General features: G+C 42.4%; 3 protein-coding genes across 8 annotated transcripts in view; 1 reads left to right on the top strand and 2 right to left on the bottom strand.

Moving 5' to 3' along the window:
- LOC6617101 (aminopeptidase N) overlaps nt 1–1,955 on the bottom strand; it is a 28,869-nt gene extending 26,914 nt beyond the window's left edge. For 4 of the 5 annotated variants that reach the window (XM_032720454.1, XM_032720456.1, XM_002041392.2 and 1 more), the window contains exons 1-2: nt 1,812–1,955; nt 1,184–1,243 (exon numbers count right to left, since the gene is read on the bottom strand). The gene's annotated coding sequence lies outside the window, so the exon portion shown is untranslated. The remainder of the gene's footprint in view (nt 1–1,183; nt 1,244–1,811) is intronic. The other variant, XM_032720455.1, reaches the window with a different exon arrangement.
- A 2,843-nt stretch (nt 1,956–4,798) lies between these two features.
- On the top strand, nt 4,799–6,892 carry LOC6617100 (DNA-binding protein Ets97D). Its single transcript, XM_002041391.2, has 5 exons — nt 4,799–4,970; nt 5,048–5,162; nt 5,225–5,294; nt 5,350–6,064; nt 6,124–6,892. Exons 1-5 carry the CDS (start codon nt 4,907–4,909, stop codon nt 6,552–6,554), a joined length of 1,395 nt encoding a protein of 464 aa, XP_002041427.1. The 5' UTR covers nt 4,799–4,906; the 3' UTR covers nt 6,555–6,892.
- The window catches only part of LOC6617098, a 28,961-nt gene continuing 8,838 nt past the window's right edge, over nt 6,669–26,791 (bottom strand). For both annotated transcript variants that reach the window (XM_002041389.2, XM_032721219.1), the window contains exon 3: nt 6,669–8,193. In XM_002041389.2, the coding sequence (XP_002041425.1) occupies nt 7,202–8,193 (992 nt within the window). In that variant the 3' untranslated portion in view covers nt 6,669–7,201. The remainder of the gene's footprint in view (nt 8,194–26,791) is intronic.

Below are 26,791 nucleotides of genomic sequence, written 5' to 3'. Positions count from 1 at the left end.
TATCGCAGGACTTTTATCTAATTAAAGCCTCACATATGCCAGTGCGGGCTGAAATCTGATTGTAGTAAGGCCGACAAAATCGCTCTAGTGTTAAATTAAAAGTGCTGTAAAAGCGCAAAAAAAAAAGAAACAATCTTGTCGGCGAGTGTCCACTGTACTTGATTGATTGCCGCCTGATTGGGCACCACTGAAATCTAATTAATGCGAAATGTGCAGCGAAAAATTAACAAAGGCAAATTTATCGAGTGGGCTTGGTGTAAATATAGTTTATAACATCATACTTGCAGTGGTTTTTTAGTCGCAAAGTAGTAGGCGACCCATTTACTCAAAGGCTCGAACATAAACTGCCTTTTTACATGCACAGTAAGAAATTTATGGTAGTCTTGGGCTATTTCTCACAAAAGATTTTCTCACATTTAGATGAAAAATCTAACATGCTGGGCATATATTTTGATCTGTGATAAAACATCAAACAGCATGTCAACACGACATTATGAAAATGTGATATTATTCATAAGAAACATCTATAAAAATGGCACGCGGCATTTTTCATTCCCAAGAGATTGAAAATATAATATATTTTCTAAGATTATTGAATATTTAAGATTATTTTACAAAATCTTAGGAAATTGAAAGTTTGCAAGGGAATTTTCGGCAGTGGATTAGCAGTGGACCCACTCCAAATGGCCAAACAAGTGGTGCCCGCTGGGAGCCGCCAAGTCTCTGGTGAGCAATGGTGGTGCAGGTCTGGATACCCACGCCACTTGGGGCACCAGCAACCCAAAAGAACCAGCGAACCAAAGAACCACCCACGTGCCGCTTTTAAGCGCCGGCTAAGAGAGCTTGCTGCCACTTGTTCGGCGTTGCATGGAAATGGAAAACACTCTCGTGCTGTTGCAACACGGAAAAGCGGAAAATGCTGCCGGCGATTAAGAGAGAGAGAGAGCAAGCACAGGAAATTTCCCAGCTGTTTCAAGGGGCGGTGGGTTCATTTCACAGGAGGTGAAAAGTTCAAGCACTGCAGCAGGCAGCGTCCTTGGGAATTCCAGCTGCTGTGGATCACTCGGAACCGGCATTGCATTCGGCCGAAGGACACCTTCCACGCAAAATCAATATCTGCCCGGGTCACTTCACATGCTACCAAAAAAAATCCGAAATCAATTCAAACGATTGCCAAACTCACCTCGTTTGATTTTTCCACTTGGCTGGCACAACACAATTCGTGGGCTTTTCCTACAGCTTGCTGTGCATTTTTCAGATTTTTCAAGCGGTTTTCCAAAACGAAACAAGAAATTGAAGTATTATTTAATTTTTAAATTATATGCAACTTTGCAGCGTTGGCCGTTACACTTTGATTGCTGATAGCGTGCATTTTGTGAGTGCGTGTGTGCTTTTGATTTGGATTTGTATTTTGATTTTGCTTTTGATTAGAGCGAAGGGAAAACGAATGCAAATCGATGGAAACCGCCTATTGTTGTTGTTTGGCCGCCAGGGGCAATGTCACGCAGCTAAATTTGTGCTGTTTTATTTATTTTCGTTACATATTTTAAATTTAGCCCGCCGGTCTTTTGTTCGGCCGTTTTGGCTATGAAAGAAGTTGAATTTTAAATGCTACAACGTGTGTGTGTTTTTTTTATTCATGTATCTGGCTAACTAGTTTTCAGACAACGCTGAAATTGTGTTCTAAATGGCAAACAAAACGCCCACACAAAAAATTTCGCCCACTTTCTTGGTAGTGGCAAAAAGGCAACAAAAGTGCACACGCACGCTCTCAAAAATAAGAGCATAAAAAAGTAACAAAACTTGCGTACTTAATCAAATAAGCGTTATAGCAATCGCTTTTTGGCCAGAAACAAAACTCGCGAGCGGTCGGCACTTTTATTAATTCTGATATTTTGGCAGCACCCGCGCTCCGAAAAAGCAAAACCGTCGCGTTTCAATTGCGCCACAAGACTGTCGTTCAATATTGAAAGCGATGCGAGTTAAGCACCCAGTCAGCTGACAGCGAACATGTTCGAGTTCGAAGGCAACCGTTGCTTGCCGGTGCGAACAGTCGAACTTCGAACACTCGAAATAAATTCTATTTAAAGGTTCTAAACATTTTTAGAATCCTTAAATGGATTACAAAGCTGATTGCCTCAAAAAAGGGTTAATATTTCAAGCAAAAATGTCAAAGAAACTGATTTTAGGCATACATCTCTACCTTTATTATTATTTATATTTTTTAATACCCTTTATACTTTGAGCACCTAATATTTTTGAGTGCATAGTGCTCAATGTCAACCTATATAAGTGTGTATTTTTTTTGCTAAGTAAATCATAGCACTTGCTTTCAAAGGATGTGATTGTCTGAAAGTATAAATATATATCTATAATATTCTTTATTATAATCAAAAGGAATCTTACAAGTTATTCACACTTTACATGAAACGAGGATGGAAAATTAATTAGCAATGCTACAAGGGATAGATAATAAATATCAGCGAATTAGCCACGATGAATCAGATGCAATTGAAAGCAAATCATATGAACAAGTGTTGGCTACCATAATTTGGCCAGTGGTGGTGACACAGTCGCGGAATATTAATGAATCCCAAATGCAGAAGTGACTCAATCCACGAACGGTGAACTTATAATATCCGAAATAGCCAAAACATGATAGAAAGCCATACAAAAGCCATTTAGAAGACCACATCCATGTCCTGTTTCTTGAGCAACCACTTAAACGGTTCATCAATAACGTGACTGCACTGCCCTCAACTGGCCAATAAATAATGCAGACTTGTTTCGAAAAACCAATAGCAAGCGGGTCACAAACTAGTTCATATCCTGCCCCTAATTCGAGCGAAGGTTTCTAGGTGCAGACCGAAAAAGCCACCATAACTCACTCGAAAAACCAATTAATTAAAAACCAGAAATTATGAAACGAAGAGCGAGAAACCGCCGACCGCCTTTGAAATGTCCTTGCAGCAATAGCGATAGCGATAGCAATCCTTGGACGACCCAAATACTGGCCATTCAGCATGGGCCACGGAAATGCAAATTCTCCAAGTCCCGGGCTCTGGTGCTCCACTTTGGCGCTCCGCGTGGGAGTTGTCCCTATTGATTTAATTCTAGCCATCCAGTGACGCAATTCCGTGGAGTTGAACGCTCGGCCGACAAATAATCCAGAGGCGAAAACCCCAAGGGGTTGTTTTCCTTTATTTTTTTGGTGTTTTTATTTCGACGGTCCTTGGCAGCCGAATATATGGGAATTTCTGGCAGTCGAAGGCGCCACAATGACTGCGCATAGTTTTATGTACGCTATTGGTTTTGAGTGAGTTTTCCACGTTGTCATTGGGCTGCTTTCGTTCATCTGTTTGTAACCCCACTGCAGCTGGGTGTCATGACCTAGACAATTTTTGGGTCTGCCTAGATTTCTATCTGCGAGAAGGTCAATGCGGCGCATACTTAACGTGCAATGAAATAAGCGCTCATTAGCATATAATGAGTAATAAGGGTTTGTGGGGAGAGAAAGATAGAAATTCATATCTAATAATATCCAAATGAGACGACTTTGACAATGACTCAACTTCAAATGGCTGGAAAGTACGCAAAATGAAACAAAAACTGACCTGAAGCGCCTGAATTTGGCCAGCTGACTAATATTAGTCAACAGCTTGGCAAGTAAACAAAGCAGAATGTTAGTCCCCAAACAAAACAAGACCCTCGTTTTCGGACAGGAAACGGAAGGAGAAAATGGAGTTGCAAGGTTGCAAAAATGGGGATGATGATGTGCCAGAACATTCGTGGAAGACATTGAATCACTTTTAGCTAATACCGAATAAAAATCAAACATTGTCATCAGCAAGATATTCGCAAGCAAATATCGTTCATCAACTGAGCCAACTGAGTCAACAGCATGAGGTAATGCTCCCAACTCCGGACTATTCAGGCCGGGAGCCGACTTTGTCCATATCTCGGTACATGGTACATGGAAAATCGCTTGTGTTAACAAGTGCGCTGTGCACTTGAGTCTGTCCTCTGCTCCATAGCACAATTGGCATTCTTTGTCCCACCGCTTTGACCCACTGATCGTGTTACGGGGCATTTAATCAACATTAGCTGAAAATGAGCAGCACTTGGCCACTTCACTTGCCTGTGGGAACACCCAAGTGCTTCCTAGTCAGGCCGACGCACAAACATGGCCAATTGTGTCGGCCAATTGAGTCTGGAACCGCAAGAAAGTGGCGAAAAGATATCGCTTGAAGAGCGAACCACTCACCCACAAGTGGGTGTCTTGAGCATCGACTTATTGTTGCGAATTTAATTCCTCAATTAATTTCGATGGCTTTTCTAGGAAATCACTTGAGGGGGCGAGCACACACTTTGTCACCAGATTGCTAATTTTTATAGATCGTTAGGCTTAAAATATTAATAGCCTGTGATGAAAGAAATTTGGATGGCAAGAATAAGTTTATTACGAGTTTTTGATGAATGAATTTCTACACAGGAAAAGAGAACTTAAACTGTCGAAAAATATTTGCCAGTAAAAACTATAGCAAAATCATGTATTCTTTTAAAACTAAACAACAATGGATGTTTTTCTTTAAATATATATGGTGTTAGCTAGTTTTTTATAATTAAAGTAAATATAGTATTTGACACTTGCTAACTGAAACTCATATTTACATTATTTCGAAACTTTTAACATTTTTAAAAGAACCGCCAAATTTTGAAATCAGATAGAATTGGTGGCAATACTGGCCCGTGACTATGCAGCCCTGTTCCAACGCCACTTAGTATTATTTGGTATTGCCACACCCACCGCACACGGTCACACTGAAGATGCAACAATAAATCCACGAGACAAATTTGTTAAAAACATTTACTTAATATAGGCAGTTATTTGCGATTTTAAGCCGCTATGAACAGCAGCAATGACTTGTCGGATGAGCTAATACGCCGGCTCAGCGTCGGCGGTGCCCTGGGTAAGTGGAATAATGCCATTTTCCAATTGGGACGCACCTGTTGTTACACCGATTTATTAATTGTAAACAATTTGCAGAAGAAGTGATTGCCAGCGAAATGTTCGAGGATAGCATCGATGTGGAGACGGAGGCGGAGCCGGACGACATCATCATCGTGCACATGGACATCCGGGAGCCGCTCAGCATGCTCAAGTGAGTCTGGCTAAGATTACCACACCGTCTGCCATGCAAATAACCCTTATTTCTGCCCACAGATCACTTGTTGAGCAAAAGATAGGAGTGTGCCTGAATTACTACACCTTTTGGCTACAGGACGCGCAGGAGGTGAGTCTAACTGAAGCATAATAAAGTGTTTACCTAAGCCCCCACTCTCCTGCAGCTGGAATCGCACAAGAATCTCGTGGACCAGTGCGTCAAGGGAGAAGGCCTGGTGCAGATCAACGTGCAGATACAAACTATTCGCAAGCGCATCAACATCGCCGACGTCCTGAAGCCCACGGAGGCCGCACTGGCTGCCTTGGCCGAGGAGGTGGTGGGTCAGCTCTCACCGCCGGAAACGTCCAGCCAGAAGAGTTCCTCCAGCGAAAGCCCCATCAAAACCCCAATCAAGCGCATGCACAGAGAAGACTCCGAAGAGGAATCCGTTGATTCCAAGGATGTCAAGCCAGTCTTGAATTGGGTTCTGGACAGCAAGTTTAAGCGAGAACAGTTACGCCTCAAGATACCCGAGGCTGCCAACGAATGGACACACGCACACGTGACGTACTGGCTGGAGTGGGCCGTCAAGCAGTTCGATCTAGGTGACATCAACATGAGCGATTGGCAGATGAACGGTCAGGAACTGTGCGCAATGACGCACGAGGAGTTCAATCAGAAGTTGCCCCGTGATCCAGGCAACATTTTCTGGACCCACCTCCAGCTGCTAAAGGAATGTAATTTCGTGTCCGTAGTGCACAAACGGGCGGAGGAGCAGCGGAAGCCCAAGCAACCAAGAATCATGTCGGCCAACTCCATATCGACCGTTTCGGGGGGCAGCCCTTCGCTTGAACAGCGGATTATGCGGAAATCCTATCAAGCAGTCAAGAGTTCCGATTGTAAGTAGACGTGACTGTTACACCAAAGCTTAAGCTAACAATATCTACTTCGTTTACAGCCGTTGAAAGTACTTCGACATCCATGAGTCCCTCAAACTACACTACCATCGGTTCCGGGAATAATGGACAAGTGCAGCTCTGGCAGTTCCTACTCGAAATACTCACCGACTGCGAGCACACGGACGTTATTGAGTGGGTGGGCACCGAGGGAGAATTCAAGCTCACTGACCCGGATCGAGTGGCCCGCCTTTGGGGCGAGAAGAAAAACAAACCCGCCATGAACTACGAAAAGCTATCAAGGGCTCTCCGCTACTATTACGATGGGGATATGATCTCCAAGGTGTCCGGCAAGCGATTCGCATACAAATTTGACTGCGACTTGAAACTATTGATCGGTTATGATGCGAATGAGCTGTCCATGCTGGTCAGCGAGGGCAAGGCGGTGCCGGAGCGCGTAGCCGCAACGGAAACAATTACAGAAGACACGTGACATGGCGAGCTTAAGCTCAAGGAGGAACCCGACATACTCTGGAAGTACGAGGAGCCTTAGCGTTGGCTGACTTGGTCGGATAACGGCGCCTGGTTAATAATACAAATTGTTACATATTTTACAATCCTAAGGCACACGATTTTATTATCCATTTCGTATTTGCTAAGGTTTATAATCTCTGTCTACATAAGCTATAGCTATAAGTATCGCTTTTATACTGCTAATCATCTTAGTTATTATCTGAATAGTATTTCTATAGTGTGTATATTGAATATTGTTCGTTACATGATTGTTGCAATTTTTGTAAAATCCATAAAACTAAATTCATTTCCACGCGATTTCCATTTGCATTTGCTTCTTCTCCTCGGCATCGTTGTGTGTTGATGGTTTTGTTTGTGATTTTACGTGACTAGTTTGCTTGCTTAACTGATCTAACTAAGCTCTAAGCGTGGGCATTTAGCGGCTCCGGCTAAACGGCCTCCCAGTTAGCTTGTCGATGAAGTCGAAGTTGATGATGGCCTGGCGGAATGTGCACGCAAATGCTCCATTCCCCCAGCTGAACTGGCGCTAGCCTCGAACGGCTAGCGCCGCCAGCCGGGGTAATACTTAGTTTGCATTAAGTTTTGAGTATGAGTTTTGTGATGCGGTTACAGCTCCGTGGTGATCTCGTCCTGCGGTCGAAAGCCCAGCTTGTAGAACTCGTCCTCCAGCCACAGCGAGCTGGCGTTGAGATCAGAGATGAGATTGCCGCTCTTCAGCGTGTTGAAACTGCTGCCGAAAGGATCCGAGGCCCGGGGCTCTTCGAACTCGTGCAGGCTGATCAGCGAGCCAAATAGGTGCAGCTTCTGCTGCGCCGAGGCACTGCTGCTCCGATCGCCGGCCATCAGTTCGCCCACTCCCTGCGGCGTCGCCGTGGGCGTCACCTGTTGCCGGAAGATGCTGGGCTGCTGCAGTTGCTTCTTCTTGTTCGGCGCAGCGTAGAGCACCTCGTGGTGGCCAGCACTGTGACCGTGTGAGGCCTGGAAGAAGTCGATGAGCTGGCCCACCTGGGGCTTGTAGCGCTCCAGGGCCTGCTCCGACCAGGCATACAGCCTGGACCAATCTGGCGGCGGGGCGGGAATCAGTTCGATCGGCCTGTTCAGCAGAATGAGCAGCTTGGCCAGATCCCGGACGATGGGCCTGTACGAGTTGGCAGCCGCCACTTCACCCGACAAATAGAGCTTCCTGATCTGCCGCCGGGTATCGTTCAGCATGGCCAGAAAGTACTCCGCATTCGGACGCATCTCGTTCAGCTGCCTCATAAAGTCCGCCCGATCCATGGTGTTCTCGTTGATGAGCTTCTGTTTGATGGACTTTCGCCGCCTCTTCCTCTTTACCAGCATCACGGCGACGGCCAGAAGGGACAGGCAAACGAAGAAGCCACCGAGAAGTCCGGCCAGTGCGGCCATCAGTGGCCCAGAATAGCCCGTGGGCACACACACCCGGCCCATGAACTCCGTGTGGGCGGACCACTGGTCCAAGTAGCCGGCGGGGCACTGATCCACGCACTGCCTCGTGTCCGTCACCAGGTACATCGGGCACTTGATGCAGCCCGCCTTGTTGCAGCGCAGGCAGTGGGAACTTGTCGTCAGCGGGCAGCCTGGGGAAGAGAACGAAGCAAAGGGAACTGGGTTAGTCACTCTGTGGGTCATTATGGCTCCCTCAATTAGCGCTGATCAGCATAATTGCCCGCTCATTTGCATAGGAGCACACAAGTCACAGCACTCCCACAGACAATTGTCCACGCTAATGCCGACGAATTAAATCATTCCCAGACTTTTCGGGAGGGAGACTCCCAAACTACACTAAGCAAACACTTTTAAGATTAAGTCTTAAAGCTATTCCATAAATTTCCCTAATGAGTTGGTATAGAACACATATTCTAGATTCTCATGAACTGCAATTTATGCCAGTCAATAAGACGACGACTTCGCTAGGGAAGCCAGAGCAATTGAACCCTAACTATGATGTCAAGATCCGTCCGCTCCGAACACATGACATATCTCAAACATCTTTGTTTGCCATAGATCTTCGCATAGCTTTGCTGGGGCTTGTTTCCCTACGAATTCAAGGTAACGTCAACAAACAGTGTTTGACTTTTGGCTGCCCAAACCCAAACAACATTAGCATATCGCCACCCCTTCCGTGCCCTAAAAAAAAGTGTTGGGCAAACAGAGGAGGAGATACATATACATATTCTAGGAAGACGTCGAAAACTGGGAAAGTACAACATGGTACCAGCACAGGCTCTTGCCAGCGGCGGCTTCGGCGACTAAAACTTCGTCAAGATCAAAAGCTTGCCAAGCCGCCGCCAGTTTCTGTTGTCAACCGACCACGACAACCACGAAGACAACGACGAAGACGAGGAAACGCACCGAGACTCCCAAACAGGCCAGAAGTTGGGTCTTATCTGCAGGAGCCCCTGCCCAATATATCTTGATACTGGATTGCCAAGGAAAACAATAACATCGCACCACGTACCCATCCAGATCCCGTCGGTCGGCCCATTGCAATGCACTTGGCGTCTGTTCAGGTGGCTCAGCATCGTCATCATCAATGGCATTAACTTGTTTATGCGCTAATCAGACACACACATCCCCCAGGCGGGAGTTGGATCTGCAATCCCATACTCCAGATCCAGGCATGGATCTTGAATCTTGAATCTGGCATCTCGAATCCTGAGAGCTGTGGCCATGATCGCAACCATGGCAATGGCAATGGCAATGGCATTGGCAATGGAAATGGCCAATTCCCAGGCAGAGGCGGATAATCAGATGTAATTCGTAATTGATATTGCTCAGTGGTCAGTTGGCCAGTGTTCTGTCTTTTGGTATTCCAGCTCGATCTCTGGGGACTGGGCGTGCAGTTGATCAATGATAATTGGTTATTAAATGGATGATTGCCTTTAGTCCGCCTGTCGTCGTCGCCGACTTACAATTCCAATTCGATGGGCGTGCATCTTCTTCAGGTGATCATGTAAATGTTCTGGAATTGCAGACTGCCGTGATCTTGAAGCGATATAAATAATGATATCGACTTGGGTCCGGTGATAGAGCCCAATGATACAGCCCATATATGGCAAATCAATTTGTCCATTGCAATGAGTTGAGTTCAAGCAATTCTCGAGGAGATCAGATCGAAGATAGAGTAAGCAGATGGGCCAATTTGCCGCATAACGATGGTAAATCTCAATACAATCGATTTCTAAAGTTCGGTCTTAAATTATGCCATGATTAAACAATCTCATCAAATTCGACTTTTATAATTCAGGACCAGCCCATCTTCGGCCACGCCCAAACTTAAATTTCTCCGCACCTGCTGCAAAATGATCGACTAAATAAGTGGTTGTAGGCATTCGAGCAGCCATAAAGCCCCGATGATGACTACAACTATATTTACGTGGGAAAAGGCAAAGAATTAACAGGCCGAAAGGCATTGTTTAAACTTTCTTTGGATGAGTCAGAGAATCTGTGGACCATCTCTCGGATTTTAGCTCTTAGCACATGATGTGCCAAGTATCTAGGCGTGTCAGCCATCGACTCGTAGCAGATATAGACACAGCCACCAAATACAGCACAAAAAACATATAATCGACAAATTACTTTCACTCAAAACAAACAAGACAGACGCCAGCAGCCAGCTAGGGCCATAAAAAGCGAAATAAAATGTTTATCGGACAATCACCATCAAATGAAACACGCATAAAGTAAATTCATTAGATCACTTTATAACGCGTAGATCTAGATAATTGAGTACCCAGCGAGGGGAGTGGAGTGCAGGGTGGGTTCCCCGGCTCCATTGGGCCGCACAAAAGCCGCTCAAGGTCGTTCCAAATCAGAGGGTTCCCGCCGACAGAATGTGGAGCTGACAAAATGTGGAGCTGTCGCTCGATTCGCTGATCGTCGATCGTAAATTGTAATTTGCTGCCAGCTTAGACAATGCCTGGTCACTGTCATGGATTTAAGACGCGGTACTGGGGCAACTCAAGGGTATGAGCTATTTGGAGTGATCTAGTTCGCATGGTAAACGAATTCTTCTATTAAAAACTTTAGCAACTTAATTTCTATAACCAGAATTTGATTAGAAAAACTCCGTTTAAGCACGGCTTATTAAGTCGAATAGTAGCAACATTAGGTATCTGATAGTCGTAACACTCAAGCACTCAATACAGGCTCATACCATTTTTTAGGGAAAAGGCGCGGCAGGCACTTGGCACTCTTGTCTGTCAATTAGGCATTTGACATTTGCATAAATGTTTATGCAAAAAGCGACAAACAGAACGCAGCGAAAATAAACAAACATGCCTCTATGCAATGGCCAGAGTAAATAAATATTACGAAAAACAAATGGCATACTTTATGAGACAGTGCCACCCCCACCCCACCTTCTCCCCTCGCACATTCCAACATTTTGCTTTAGCAACCGAAATTAGCTATTTGCCATCAGCAGTATTTCAATTTCTTTTATGCGAAGAAAGTATTTTGGGGCACACAAAAAAAAATGAGACCGAAAAAAAACTGAAAAAAACGGGGCCAACTGAGGCTGCGCATGCGCAAGCGGCGTTTATTAAAATAACGGCACTTAAGTACGCCCTAAGCAAACTGCACTCAACTGCAGAGCCCAAAACATGCAACTCCAAAAAAAAAAAATAAAAAAGTGGCCAAAAAAATAAGGCAAAATAAATTGAGAATGGGCGGGGACCTGGGACAACAGGCAGCAACAGCAACAAAAATCGACAGAACAAAGACCTTTAATCAGCATTTTTGTGGAAAATATGAGAGCAAAATATATTAAGCAAAAGAAGCGTTTGTGTTCTTCTATGGAAATTGAGTGTCAAATAAGCAAATTATAAAAAAAAAAGAGATATAAACAAATTGCTAAGAATTGGTTGGAGTTGTGTGGCTTTGTTTATAAGCATAGTTTTTGATTTAAATCAACTGCAGTATCATAAAAAACACAACTTTAGACTTAGTGTATTGAGTTGAGACTTGAGTTGCCTTGCCTTTGATTTGCTTTGATTCGAGTATCATGACCCAGCTCTACACACACCCAGAGTTTGGTTCATGAACTCCAAAAATTGCTACTACTCATATTTATATACGAATTATACCCAGTTGGATTCACTGCAGCAAGGAGCGCCGATCTGTCCCGCCCTTTCCACTCACTCCATTCGCCTCAATTGCGTTTTTAATTGCCAATACATTTCAAACACGTCAAATGACAATTTATTATGAATTATTGTTGTTTGCCTGTCTCAAAAAATTATTGGCTTGAAATCGTTTATTTTCTTTAGATTTTGTTCGCTGCTTTGTGATAAATTGCCAGCCAAAAATCCAACAAACAAAGCAAAAAAGGCTTTTTGCATTTGCTGGTTTCAAACATCCGTTCGATTTTTGTCATGATTGTCACGATTTACTTGCTGGACAAAAAATATAATACTTCGACTGGGATTCAGTCAGATGCTTTGACTCAGACTGGGTATTTTCAAATTGGATTTTTATTATTTCTTTATTTTGACTGCGGCTGTTCGAGCAGCAATTAACATTCAGCTGACCAAACAACAAAGTTTGTCCACTACTATTACGTGCTGAAAATGATTTATGTGTACTTATAGGAATATGCCATAAGAATAAGATTTCAAACACTAACAGATCTTAAATCCAAATCCATACCAAAGATTCTTTATCAGCTTCCATAGATCAAGAATCGGAAACGCAACGATTTTGGCCCGGCTAATTGCACGCGACGTGAACACGACTTGAATTTATGGCCAAAGCTTTCGGCATGTGGCCAAATTAACACCTCAAAAGTCGGCAAGGTTTCCATTTCGATGACTGGTGACAGATATCGGGAAAAATGATTTTTTTTTGTCGCAATTTTCCAGGCTCTTTTTGGACTGGACATGCCATTCCAGTTGGCTGCCAATTGGCAACATGTTTCTGGCCATAAAAATCAAATTTACAACTGCAGCTGTCGGACTGTGGCCGTAACCATATGGAAGTGGTAGTGGAAGTGCGGCTTAATTTACTGCCCAGCGATCAGCTTTTGCCCACTTCGAGTTCGTTTGCTCTCTAATTGCCGGCGCAGCGCGAATAACTTGACATAAATGCATGTTGAGTTTAATTGTTTCAGGTTGTCGCTAGTTCCTTGGGGTAACCAGGCCCACACACGCAGCGGAAAATCTTGAGGGGATTGGATAGAAGCAGAGATGAAGGGATGTGGAGGAACACTTGCACATTCACAATCCAAGTAAGTTACAAATTCTTATGGAGAAAATTGTCTAAGCAAATGTCACAAATTAAATTGGCTGGCACGTCACAAAAGGCGCAATCGGCCCACTGGCACTTGCATAATTTACAGATACACACACACATATCACCTGCATTTGCATAAGAATAAGATACAGTACCGATAGGCAGACAAGTAAATAAATAAATTAGTAAATGCAAATGGGGTAATAATAAGCGACTTGACTTTGGCATTGGACTTGATTGAGTAAACTACATCGAAATTCAATCAGCTCATTCAGAATGGTGAGGAAATGGGGCGGTATCTCGATCGCGAACAGTTACAATCTTTGTAGGAAATATTTTGCGTAACTAATCCTCCACTCAATCAAATCACAATTACATTACTGTTTTCAGTTTAGATAGCCTTACATTTTGTAGGCTGTACTCATACATAAGCTCTAAAGTTTTTACATCCAATTTATTTATTTATAACCCATAAAAACAAACTAGTATCCAAGTATGTTACAACCGGATGCAAATAGTACTAAACAGAGAATCAATCTTTGAAGCTTTCGATATTTCTGCATCATTAGTAAAATTGGCCCTAAGCGGCCTTAATTCAATTTATAGCCTTAGCCCTGGGATACTTTATTATGTATAATGGGCACTTTGTTCATTAGAGACGATCATTAAAGCACCTTTTGAAGCCATTTAGTCTTCTTAAGTGATTATGATAAACAAGAAATGGCTGAGTAATGTGCAGAAAGTACACTGATCTTCAAGGTATTTCCTTCAAAGGGGTTTTGTAGAAAGTAAAACTTGCTCTGGGCCAAATCAAGTTCCATTGGATAGCCGCATTAATTTCTTTGTCAGCTGCATCACTCTAGCGTACGTTTCCCCATTCCTCAGCCCATCCGACCATACGTATATAAATCTAATTTTGCAATATGTCAAGTAATCTGATAGCCACGCACACTCACAAATCGTAAGCCACATCCAAAGCAGCCAGTTAGCCCGTCTAAGCCAATTAGCCGGCGAGTGACTCCATGCTGATTAGCATGACGAAATGTCGTAGCATTTGGTAAGTGGAAAAAAGAAATATCAAATAAAACATGCCCCATGGGGTGGTGGGTGAATGGGGCAAGCAATGCCGAAACAGAAACCAAAACCGAAATCAGACAAAAGCCAAAAGTTCAAATGGTTCAAAGCGCCGGCCAGCCAGCTAGTCGGCCTACATCAAATAGAGCCATTGGATGGAGCCAGGATGCCAAACGGAGTGGAAGGGGAGTTGTGAAAACAAATACCTGCCTGCACAGCGAAGAGAAAAAAATGCGACAAAATCTGCTCAAAACTTAAACACACGCCACGCAAACGTCTGCCAACTGGTTGCAGCCACTTTGCACCACTCTGCACAACTCTGCACCACACTGCACCACTGCACCACCGAGTGAACTTGCGCAATCCGTCGACGCATGCGCAGCCACCAACTTGCGTTTTTTGCTTTTTTTGACTTTTTTTCCAAACGGTTGCAGTTTTTGGCCTGCAAATTGGCCAGCTAAACGCTGACTGCCTCTATGGCCGATAGTTTTATTTCTATCTTTATTCCGGTTTCAGTGTGTTTATCAATTAATTCGAATTTATTCAGAGGCGTTTAATGTTTTCCATGATATTTCTACTCGCAATCAAAACTAATGAAGTTGACAGCCCGTTGGCTGTTCGGTAGCTTCGCTGTTCACAGTTCACAGTTTTTGCGGGGAAAGTGGCCAATGATAATGTCAGCGAGTTGTTCAATTAGCCAAAAGAAAAAATATATATTGCACACCGGCGAAATGAAAGCTGGCCGAATTCAAATATTAACCCAAATGGGCTATTTACATACTTGTGTGCGAAATATAATTAGTTATTTTGTATGGAAGCAGCACTTTGCTGATGAAGAAGTGCTGATATGAGTTTGATTTATACACCAGCCAAGGTTTGCCTTTGTTTGCGCTCACAAAACTTGGTTCAATCAATTATGATGGTTATCCTTTCTTCGCTCCGGCCATAGAAATTGTTTGACAAACGGTATCTGGAGGTTTTCTTTCACCAAAAAATGAGTGTAACAACTTCGACAGCGACGGCTTCCGTATGTACCTTTTGGAAAAAAAAACAATGCGAATGAAAAAACCCTGGGCCGACAAGAGATCTATCCACAAATGAGCAGAGTCATCGAACAAGGGACTCCAGGGGGAGACCTCAAAATACGGAGTACAATACAAACAGCAGAAACATGTTGGCACGAAGTCCAAACTTATCCAAGGTAGCCCAGACATGTCGCCTGACTTTCTTTTTAAGGTCGGTAGCGGCTCATTAAAAAATGCTTTACGTTTCTGTTTCTTTCGTTTTTTGGGGGAACTCTGCCGCCTTAAATTTCTGAGCAAATGATAAGCGCTACTTTGCAGTGTAACAAATGCGTAGAAAGCTAAATTTACCACACGCGGTTTTTTCTTTTTTGTGTACTTTGTGAATTCCACTCATGCATAATCATCGAGGAGGGGGCGATTTGAATTTTCACGCCCGATAAGGTGTCAATAATGCGGCAGCCGACAGCTTCCACATGTCACACAAATCAAATCGAACAAAACCAGCCAAGACCAAGAGTACTTGACCGAATTCCGCACAGACAAGAAACCAACAGACAGAAAGACAAAAAGACGTATGAGCAGCTAAACAGCCAAAGAGCCAGACAAAATAAATAAAAATCGGTTAAAAAAAAGCACCACTATAAGAACCTGCAGCTTGCAACAGCAGCATAATTATGATCGATGGAACACAACATGGGAACTCAGAGCCCCTCCTCTTCACAAAGAACTTGGCTTAATGGCAGTGCAAAGACTGCAGTTTAAAAATCAAACAAAGTCCACTTTGGATGTTCAATTATGTTTTCTAAACTTCAAAAAAATAAATGCCAAAGTTTAAGCGGTAATAAGTAAGTAACTCTGATACAGATAAATGATTCCTAAACTAAAGATTAATTTTAGTTTAATAATTCTTTAGCAGAGCGTATTATTTTGTGCTAATTTATAGGACAAGTTAGTTGACTCCGACTTAAATTGTTGCCTACTTAAATTCCTCCAACATTCATTGATCCCAATTCGAGCTTGTAAAAAATCTAGTTCATAGAGCTCTTTAAAGCTTCACTTGAGAGAAGCCTCTTCAATTGATTCGATGGCTTTAAGACTATTTGAGGTCTTGCCCAAATGCACTCCAGAACCCAGAAAAGCCCATCATCCACTGAGATTTGTTTGTTCCGATTCGGAATTTGGTTGCATCAAGAGCTTTAGACAATTTCCCCCACTCCCCCATTAAATGCATTCCCATTGCTGGCCCGCATGAGCAGATGGAAAATAAATATTTTCACACATGGCAGCTCGGCACCAACAGAAAATATTTCGCTGTCATGGTTACAGCAAAGACACAAGATGTACTTACAAACAAATATATACATATATGTTGATCATAATCTGCCAGCGAACACGACGACGTCACAATGTCGCCACCATTTTGGAGGGAAAGAGGGCGGTCCGCGGTCCAAGATCCGAGGATCGTGATCCAAAGTGGAGAGAAATATGGCAAAAATCGTGCAAATAAAGGAAAATTAAGCAGGCGCACACTGCATTCATACACACATATGTGAAAAGCTCGGAAAATGCTTCCTTGAAAGGTGTGCGCGAGTGTGTGTGCTCGAGTATGTTTGAACAATTAATACTGCCTTTTCGACTCCACTCACATACTCACATCTCGGGGAGTTGGGTACTCTTTTCCAGATGAAAACTCCTGGCCACAGAATGCGGGCAGCCCAGCCGAGCTGCATTGCCACTAAAAGATGCCAAGCAATGTCAGCTCGTATTTATGGCTTTCGGGCAACAATCGGAGCATCTCATCGGCCATGTCCCAGATGATCATCGCTCTGGCTGGCCATCACGATTATGATGATGACCATTTTGGCTGCGAAGTTCTATTGGGAAAGTCGATGGCTTGCGCGCTCCGGCAATGCGGATTTCCACGGAAAGCCAATTTGATGACGCCAATAAAATGCGCTCACCGGCAATTGATTGTTGTCAACACGGCCAGACATGCGCTTCTAATGGCTCATGTCAGCCCGCTCGGATTCGGATTCGGATGGATGGATTGGAGCAGAGCGGACCAGGCCAAGCCGGATCGGACCACCTCCAAGAAACCGCAGCTGCATTTAAAGCCACACAGCGACAATGCGGCAACAACAGCTGACAACTCCAGTGCCACTTGAGCCTTCAAAACTTGCAGCTTGAAGTGCATTTTGAGAAAAAGACAAAGAAAATGAGTTAAGGAATGCTACAGGGAAAAAAGGCTGTATCGAACGGAAGATACCCAATGTTTTGTTTAACAAACAACAATGACAAAGTAAAGAATAACATATGGGAAATAAAATATTTAAGTAGCATTGTCTAGTTATCTAGACACAAGAACATGATGACGAAATCATCATACCCCTGCACTCACTTAACTTTTTCCAGGGCATCACATCTCACAAAAATATGGACCACAAAGGCTTGAAAGCTCTTCAGAGCATTGAATATGAAAAATACTCGAGAGATGCATCAACATTTTCCATTCCATTTCGTTACCATTTGGCAGTTTGAGCTCAAGGTAATGTACGATTCGATTTTGTAATTATGAAAAATGAATCTAGGCCTGGCCCGAACTCAATTCAATTCATACTATATATTCTCAAAAGCGAAACTTTCACCAAAAAATATATAAATATATATCGAAAAACAAGAGTGTATGAAAACTTTCCAACTTTGACTAATTAATGACTCCCTGAAAATGCGTAGCAAATTCGGGTGTCAGAATTTGTTTCAGCCGAGAAACATGTTGTACATGTTGTTGTCGCTGCTGTGACTGCAACATGTCGCCGATCGTTTGAGTGCAGTAGGTCACTCAGTCAGCCACTTGGTGTCTTGGGCGTGTCTTGTCTATATTGTTAATGCCATTAAACCGTGGCCCGTAGACTGGAAATTTTGTTTAAATTGAAACGCCCACGCGACTCGAAAAGCCGCAGCAAAGCAAGAGCAACACTTGTCAGCCAAGAAAGCGCAACGCAAATGTTTGAACACATGTCTATGCAAATGCAACCCACAGCCGTTGCACTTTGAACGCTGCTTTTAATTACCCAAAACAAAAAGAGACCGTAGCACTGCTGAAATAAGGAACCAAAGGCCCCTAAAGTACGCTTAGTACGGAAAGCGAGGAAATCGAGCTTATAAAGTGAACGGGGTGCCCAGCAACAAGTTCATATGCACCATGGGCGAAGCAAATGTTGCACTTTTTCGTTAAACGCCCAACGACAGTGGAAACATTCGAATGGATAAGGCAAATGTGTTTTGTTGAAGTGAAATATTAAACATAAATATTTATGCATCTTCTAAAGTGATATTTCATTTTTAAGATGTCCAGCTGGTGCGCTCCGTCACTAAGTAGACTGCTTGGATAGCAGTGTTAAGTAGAGTCTTCAACAAACTTCATTAAAAACTATTCAAAATCGAAAGCACTTGCCTAAAAATCAAACTTTTAAACGTATACATTTATATATTTTTTGAAATCAATGTAAACTCAAGAAAAAGTGAAGTAAGATAGGACAATTTCAAATTTCCTTTGGGTGTGATCATCTTATCGTCACCTCAATTATTAACCATTTGAAGCCACAAGTCAAACACCATATCCATTAATAAAAACATAATTAAGCAATTGCATTATAGAGATTGGCCCCACTGTTTAACTAGAAGATATTTCCGCTCCCCAACCCCCCACTTTCCAGCCCACAACAAGTGGCACATGCACAGTGGCAGCAGCCAAGCGAAAATGGCCGCAAATCGTGGTAATAATTGCGATCGCACGTCGACTGCAGTTCACCCAAAAACCAAAAATTACTTAATTCAATTTTCGTTGATTTTCTCTATTATTAATTTGCTGGTTTCTCTATCTACATATGTATGTAACTGCGTTGGCGCCGCGACCGAGTTGAAAATAAAATGCAAGTTGCTTGAATCAACAAAAATTAGCAGAGGGCTGTGGCTTTATTTGTATTTTCCGGGGGAAATTGCTGCTGTCAAAATATTCCGCGGAGGTGGTTTTCGGAGTGCAGCGGACAAGCGCAAGTGTCATTCAATGACATTTTTATGACGGACATAATAATACATTTTCATAAAATGTAACATTTTCATTTTACCATGATTATGAAATTTCCGCCGGCAAATTTGCCAGTGTTGTTTGCCAGGGAAAAGGCGAAAATCATCCTAAGCAACTCGCAGCCGTTTAAAAAACGAAAAACCGCATTTGGCCAAAAGAGCACAAATGCACTCGAGCCGCGACTTTGGCTTTTCGGTTTGGGCCAAACGCATTGACATGGCTGACACATGTTTCGGTTTTGGCTTTTCGCATGGGCAACTTCATTTGAATACGCTTTTGGCACTTGGCTAATGAATAATTATTCAGTCTTTTCTGCTTTTCAGCTTTTCCTTGTGTCTATCAGTGTTCATGCTATTATGGCGAGTAACTCCATGTGGAAAATGTTTATTTACCTGCAAGAGAGAAAGAAAGATAAACATTAGTTTTTATGAAGGAAGCAGCGGCCGAAAAGCATATACTAGATTTGAAGACCAAAGGTCAGCGATGAAAAATTCAAACAATTCTCGTTCGGCGACAATTTGCCATTGCTGACACCCACATCGAGTTATCTCTGGCTAATTGATTGAGTTCAACAAGTTGAAGAAATAATAAAAATCAATTTAAAAGTTTCATTTTTGGGGTCAAGCGCGCGCTGACTTTTGCAATGGCAAAATCGGCTGAAATAACCAACAGTATTGCGAAAAATATTGTTGAAAATTAAGTTTACAGTTTCGTTGCTGCTGTTGTTGTTGTTGTCATTAACACGCCAATTTAAAGCTATTCATTCACAAACTGTTTGTAGTTTTGATTTGGCAACTCATGCGGCGCCCCCCGGTTGGTATTGAAACGTGCCCCAAAATGTTCAATCAAAAACGCATTACGTCAATTTCGGATTTTCATCGATTGTGTATAGAAATTGAAGCGTTCGTTTAAATTGCGCAATGAGCCGACAAACACTCGTAAACATTGCGTGACATAATAATATTTAATTATATTTATTTTTTTTCCTGTCGCCGACTGTGGCAAGTGAACTTGAACTTGGGTTCAACTGGCACATCAAATCATGAAATCATGCGTGAATAAATTGTGTAAAAATGTTCATTATTAATAAATTAAACCTAGATCACCAGAATATAATATATATTCACAGTAGAATATAATTTTAAAGCTTAGATTCTGGGAATCTTTGCGGGAAGTTTTATTAGTTTTCTCATTGTCATCCTGGGTTTTAATGGCGATGATTCAAAGTGTTTGCCTTGTTTTAAAAGGCATTTAAATGAATGTATATCCCACTCAGAGATACTTTTTATTATTTAATTGTTTTCCAGACACCTTCTTCACTGTTTTCCATCTCCCATACTTAAAATTCCACTTGTTACGCTGGGCATGTGTAAAAACTATTCAACATTCTCGAAATGGAAACTTCCAAAAGTCATAAAAATGAAGAAATACAAGATAAGTTTACAGGTTCAATGCTCTCTCACGCTTCTGATTTCATGAGTATATGAAGATCTGATGACAAATTAAAAGTTCTTGAAAACTATTTCGTCATTCAATATTATATTAAAAAGTCTTTTAGTGTTTAGTTCCATTGACCTGTAGACTTTGTTACTTAGCTTAATGATGTGATTAAATATCAATAAAAGATAATGCTAAGAAGCATCTCTGTTATCAAAAGTGCAATTACACGGAAAGCTCTATAAATGGTTTTGCATTCAGGTCAATGCTAAGACTTGTAACAACAATAGATAAGCTGAGTGTAGTTGATTGTTAAGATAATGAATGTAACAATAAAACAATCTTAAAAACCTCTCGAGATGGTTGTAGTAGAGTATCTAATATTTCAAATTAAGTCTGGTCGGGTTAGTATTTATTTTTCTGACCCCCTTTCGCAGAAGATACTCTGAAGTAGAAGTGAGTGATAAGCCGCCATGCATATTAGCAAACGCAAAGCTGTTGCCATTAGTCACGATTCAGCTGGTTATATAAGATCGTCTGAAACCCGTCGGGCCCCCAAAGTCATCGCATTTGCAATCGGCAGGCGGGGTTCTACATACATACATATGTGTGTAATAGGCAGCTTGACTACCCAGTGAATGCTAAAACACCCAGATCGGCTAATTGCCAAGAAGAAACACTCCTCCCGCATATGATATCATCATATAATCAGCATTATTGCAAATCGCTGCCTTTGGCATTGCATTCTCACCAAGTGTGAAGCCAAGCGAAATTGATTCATTCAGGCTCTCAATGAGACTCTTAATTACTTTTGGTCGAAACAGAGGAATATATACATTTAAAATCAGAAGGGAAACCATTTTTCAGTACTTTTTGTTTATGGCCAAAATATTACAAAACTGACCAAAATTTATGGAGGAAACGGAGAGAATTCCACCCGTCTGCCTTTCAAGGTCTTGCGCCAAGTGTTTAACATAAGTTTTCACATACCAGATATATGTATCTGTATCTTTACTTATCCAGCCAGATCCCGCCAGAGATTCCGCTAACTTCCGCCGAATACAGTTGGCGAAATTAAAACGTATACCCGCGTAAATAACCAAGTAGCGTAAATAACCAAACTAGTTTGGGATTAAGCAGCTTAAAGTGAAGCTCTGAGCTCTCAGGAACCAGATTTCAACGGATTGGCATAATCTGAGCTAATTCTGGAATGAATGTTCCCGGTCCAAGTCATTAACGCTATATTAATACATTCATTAATCAACGCAAAAGAATCCCGCTCTCGAGTGACAAAACGATTATGCAAATGAGTGCTGTTTCTATTCTGCAATATTTATGGATGTTTCCTTAAGAGGTCAATGATGCTGATGTTCGCCCAATCTTCTCCAACCTATTTGCTGTTTTCCAAATTGGAATTATTTATGCAAAATATGTTATTAACGACTTTAAGATATTGTATAATAATACTTCTGGCTGAACCACTTTTTCCCCTTTCATCTGATGCACAATTTGCCTTGTGAACTTGCCTGGGAAAACGAACTGCTGGCCAAGATTGGCGAACTAGCCAGTACCAAGAGAGCGCAACAGCGCAACGTTTTTGGCCAACATTCCCAAACGATTTTCCATAGTGGCCAATTGCACGTTCTGCCGGCAGCAGAGACCTGTCTTCAAATTTATGCACATTTTTTTATTGGCATTTGTTTTAGTTGGTGGTTCATGAAAATTCCGTTTCTGATAATTAAACACATTTGGTGCGCCTTGCCGTTGCATTCTTGCTGCTGCTTTGTTTTCGCTTGCAGTAGTGTTTGTTATTTTTTCATGCAGTTTCGGCCGACGTGCCGCAAACATTTCAAAACTTAATTGAATTAAATTGTTGATTGAGGCGATGAAAATGAATTTCCATTGGGGGCAGCACTCAAACAGTCAGTTAGACAGACACGACAGACTGACTGACTGACTGACGGTTTTTCAAGTGGATTTTCACGTTCTGATCTTGTTGGTTCAATGAGTTTGCGTTGTGTCAATCAGAGTTTTGTGGAAACAGAAGCGGAAATCGCCAGTAAAGCCAGCGAACTGTAATAGCAGCGACTTGGCCAAAAGCACGTAGTAGTACCATAGAAGCCAAAGCACAAATGCTGACTTCCGCTTGAGAAGATCGGGGAAGGAGGAAGCTGGCTTAAGCTCGTGGACGGACCGAGCCCTTAACTACCTGCTAAGCATTATCATTTAGTTAATATCTTCTCTTAGCTTTGACTTGGCCTGCGCCGCCGGCCCAAAGATTATTTCGCCTTTGCCCAACTTAGAAACAAATTCACGAAAAATCCAAAAAAAAAAAAAAAAAAAAAAATAACAACAGAAGACTTCTTCTTTGGCCAAGAGAACCAGTTTCTGTGGCCAAAACAAGTTTCGGTTTGTTATTTTCTTTTTCGTTTTTCGTATTTTGTTGCCAAAAGTTGAGGCTATTAAAGCGATGCCGCCAACTTTGCAGCTGTCCGAAGCCATATGAAGTCATAAAGAAAACTTACCCAAAATCGAAAATTTCTATATAATGAAATTTTGTGGGCTTCTTAAAGGCGATTGGGGGGCATGACGGCACTTGCAAAATTAGTCGTCAGTTCTTGTTAAATTAATTTTCGCAAAAATGTTGCAGCCAGTTACTGTTGGTTGCATTTGCCACTGGCACTGCGACTGCAACTGCATGTTGCAGTACATACAGAAGCGGTCAAGAAAGTAGCTTTAGAACAAAGATTTATCTTAAATGCAAAAAAAGGATAAAGATACAATTTGAGCAAGTGGGTACTGATGAAAACAAGCGACTGTTAAGATGCTCTAATCTCACTTTAAGTATGATTTTAAAGGCTTACAACTGTTTGAGGTATAACAGCTATCCTGTGAGATATTTCTTTGACCGCCACTGTGGCTAGAAAGTGCTGACTCTTGAACCGAGCAAGTACCGCAAGCTGCAGCCGATCAACAAAAGGCGATAAAACCCACGAAGACGGCGACTTGTGCCTCCTGCAGAACAATGCTCCATGCCTGTTATGCTGCAACTGGGAAGAGATGGCCCGGGATCAATGACACCATGATGAGCATCTGGGTGGATGCTGGGCCTCCTTTGGGCTGTGCAACTTCTGCCGCTGTCATTCTGCGGCACGGAAGAAAGTTTCCACAGTTCGTGAGTGACTAACAGCCAGACTGACTAGCCGACTAGCTGACTAACTGACAATGCGACCGACTTAGAACACAAACTGTTTGTGCCTTCAAGATGCCAGGAGTTGTCTTCTGGCTGCCAGTTTGCCGAGTCGTGACACCGAACAAATGTCAGCACTTGCGGGCGTGCGGCTTTGACTTTGAGCCAAACCCAAAGCCGAAAGCCAAGTTCCAACTACAGATACAGCTCCGACCGACCGACCGACTCAACCAATCAATTATCTTGGCCTAGCCGCGAAATTTGATATGGCTATGATGGGTTTGTGCCTTTCTGTACCGCTAATGTGCGTTCAGCCCCTCCGGCCGGCAATGACACACGAGGCTCAAAGACAGCCGCCTTTTAAGGCATAGATACGGTATGTAACTGTGAACACTGGACTACAAAAACAGAAAAGCCCCTGAAAGCCGCGACACTCAATTGATCCACAGCTCCACGATGCACTAGCCTTGGTCGCCTTAGCATTAACCTCTGTCTTGGTCGCTCATTGATCGTTCGTTCGACGACACGCCCACAAACTGGTCGCACTAACCGCACATGGTCAAGCGTTCGAGATGCAAGATACAAGATATAGTCAAGTGTCACGGCGCCCGCTATATTTAGATCGAAACATTCAGATACGCGGGCGCAACAGTGCGCCTCGAAAATATTGAATTTCAATGCTCATTAGCTAAAGCTGTTATCAGCTTGTTAATGGTGATTTTTGAAAGACCAATTAACTAATTAACTGGGTTAATTGCAAGCTGTTGAATTTAAATTTCTAGGTTTTAGATCAAGAAACTCCTTATGATCTGCTGCATATGCTATCTTATCCGACAACTTTTGAAACGCACTGTGCAACACATATACGATTTCAATCGTTTGCTGACCATGGTGAAGCAATCGAATGTCAACGATCGCAAAGACAATAAAACGAGAAAGACAGCAAACAAGCCTACCAAACATGAGCGTACTGAAGTGGTTTTCCCATCCTTCCTTCCACTTTATGAGATTGGGATTGGGAGCTTCTCGTTTTGTTAGAGTGGCGCACGAACGATCAATCACCGCACTATGGCCCAAAATCCGTTGTGGCCATGTCTCATTTTGAAGCACTTGGTCAAGTTGGATGTGGGCCTTGGTTATTGCAATTATTTAAAAGTAGAGAGCGCTGCGTATGAGTGTCCATTAGGCAGACAAGTCTTTGACCTGCGAATAATGTGTTTGTATCTTTGTTTTTTTTTTCTTGATTCACTTTTGGCAGGAACCGAGCGTTTATTATTAAGCGTAAATTTAGATCAAATCTCAGCGAGGTGTTGAGAGATTTATGATTGCCAAAGGCCCCTTCAGATCTGTGACAGATATGGCGGGAATGGGCCGATCTTGAGCGGGATCGAAAGAGTTCTGGCCAATGGAACATGAAATTCACATTCACTTCACCGATCGCCGGGCAAAACAATTTTAATGGTCGATCGAGCGTGTCGAACTGTTTGTTGACATGGACGGCCGGCTGGCTATCTCATGGATGCCCGTGTATCTTGTATCTACATCTATAGCTTTCATATTGGTTTCTTTTCATCTGTTCTCGCGCTCCTTCGCTGTCTATTTCTGTGGCTAATTAACTTGTAGCCCGAATGTGAACACATTTCTTTTCGGGTCTTAACACTTTTGTTTCTTGTTAAATAAATAGTGGGCGGGGTAATGGTAAAAATGGGGCGATGGCCGAGAGCGGCACGCTTATAAATTCGTTTTCATGGGACATCAAACGTCAAATTGGCTGCGGTGAAAGTTCAGAATGATCTTATATTTGTGGAGGGTTCAGGGAACTCTTGCCATAAATTTGCCTTAATTATCAACCATTAACAGCGAACTCTTTCGGGAGTCTGGTTCATTAGCTAAAAGTTGTCGTGCATAAATTATGTGATATGCATATTTCAAAAATGATTATACTTGTGAAATAGACAGCTGGCGAAAAACAATGAAATCGATCATTTCGTAAAGTCATGCCAGAAATGAGGTTCGTTCACCTGCCCCTCCGAAGACAGTCGATAATCGTATGCGAACAAAGAGCCAGAAAAGCGCCCGAGGGGCAGGCAGGGATACTACGGGCAGTTCTTGGAGTTGGGGGGCAGTACCAGAGACCGGGTACCGTTAGAAACGTGATAAGCCATTCGGCGACCAACGGTACGTGTGGAAAAATGTGCATAAATTGTTTAAAATTATGACAAAACACATCGAGAAGTGTGTAACAATGTACATATCAAGTGGATAAGTTCTTGATCCCCATCAATATCAATCGATGGCACTCGAAACCGAAATTCTTTGAATGCGATCCCAAGTCCGATAAGCCATTAGATAAAGCTGTGGAAAGTTTTCATTTGCATATCAACGATAGAACAGATCGATGGAAATATTTCGAAACCAACGAATTGAATGATGAAAATTCATTTCATAAATGCATAGCTTTAAGTGTTATTGCATTTAAATTGATGAGGTATGTGGAGAAACATGGGATGTCATAAAAAAATGAAATCTCCATTAAATAGATAGATGCACTGATAAAATACCAATCTTAGATATTACACCATTTAAATTGAGCACATTCATATACATAGCAAGAACCATTAGTTGTCATCAACTTTTGAGGAATGTTTATGAATAATGAAAATGCAGTGCACACACGCACATGTTAAATGTTACTACATTTTAATGAAGCGCATTGGTTACTTTTGTGTCAAGCATGTAAACGCGGCTATAAAATAACGATTTTATGACTCAGCCATGGGACACCCCCGACCTTCTCGGCGTGTAACTAAAAAGTCGTTTAAATAACTAATTTTAGTGCCGCCGCGAAGAGAGCGGCCAAAAGAAAATCCCAAAAATAATGCGAACAACATTTGTCGCCGATGATGAAATTTTCATTGGCGCCAAACGAAACCAAACGCAAAAGCTCAGGCCATTTTCAATTGAAAGAAAAGTTTTTAATAGCCACAAAAATTTGGGTTATTTCTGAATGCGAACGTTCGAAGGCATTTAAATGCTGATCAAAATATTGCCACCACTGCTACGCAGAGATTACCTTGTAAGCGGCTTAGAGAAGATGCCGCCACAACAGGCAGTGTGTTGCCACAGATCTG

This window comes from Drosophila sechellia, chromosome 3R (genome assembly GCF_004382195.2).
Source record: "Drosophila sechellia strain sech25 chromosome 3R, ASM438219v1, whole genome shotgun sequence".
Classification (NCBI taxonomy): Eukaryota; Metazoa; Arthropoda; class Insecta; order Diptera; family Drosophilidae; genus Drosophila; species Drosophila sechellia.
This window is presented reverse-complemented; position numbering and strand designations above follow the sequence as displayed.

Coding starts and splice junctions, on each gene's coding strand:
- LOC6617100 (XM_002041391.2), top strand. CDS start 4,907: ATGAACAGCAGCAATGACTTGTCGGATGAGCTAATACGCCGGCTCAGC. Junction 5,163..5,224: donor GAGCCGCTCAGCATGCTCAA/GTGAGTCTGGCT, acceptor TTCTGCCCACAG/ATCACTTGTTGAGCAAAAGA. Junction 6,065..6,123: donor AGCAGTCAAGAGTTCCGATT/GTAAGTAGACGT, acceptor CTTCGTTTACAG/CCGTTGAAAGTACTTCGACA.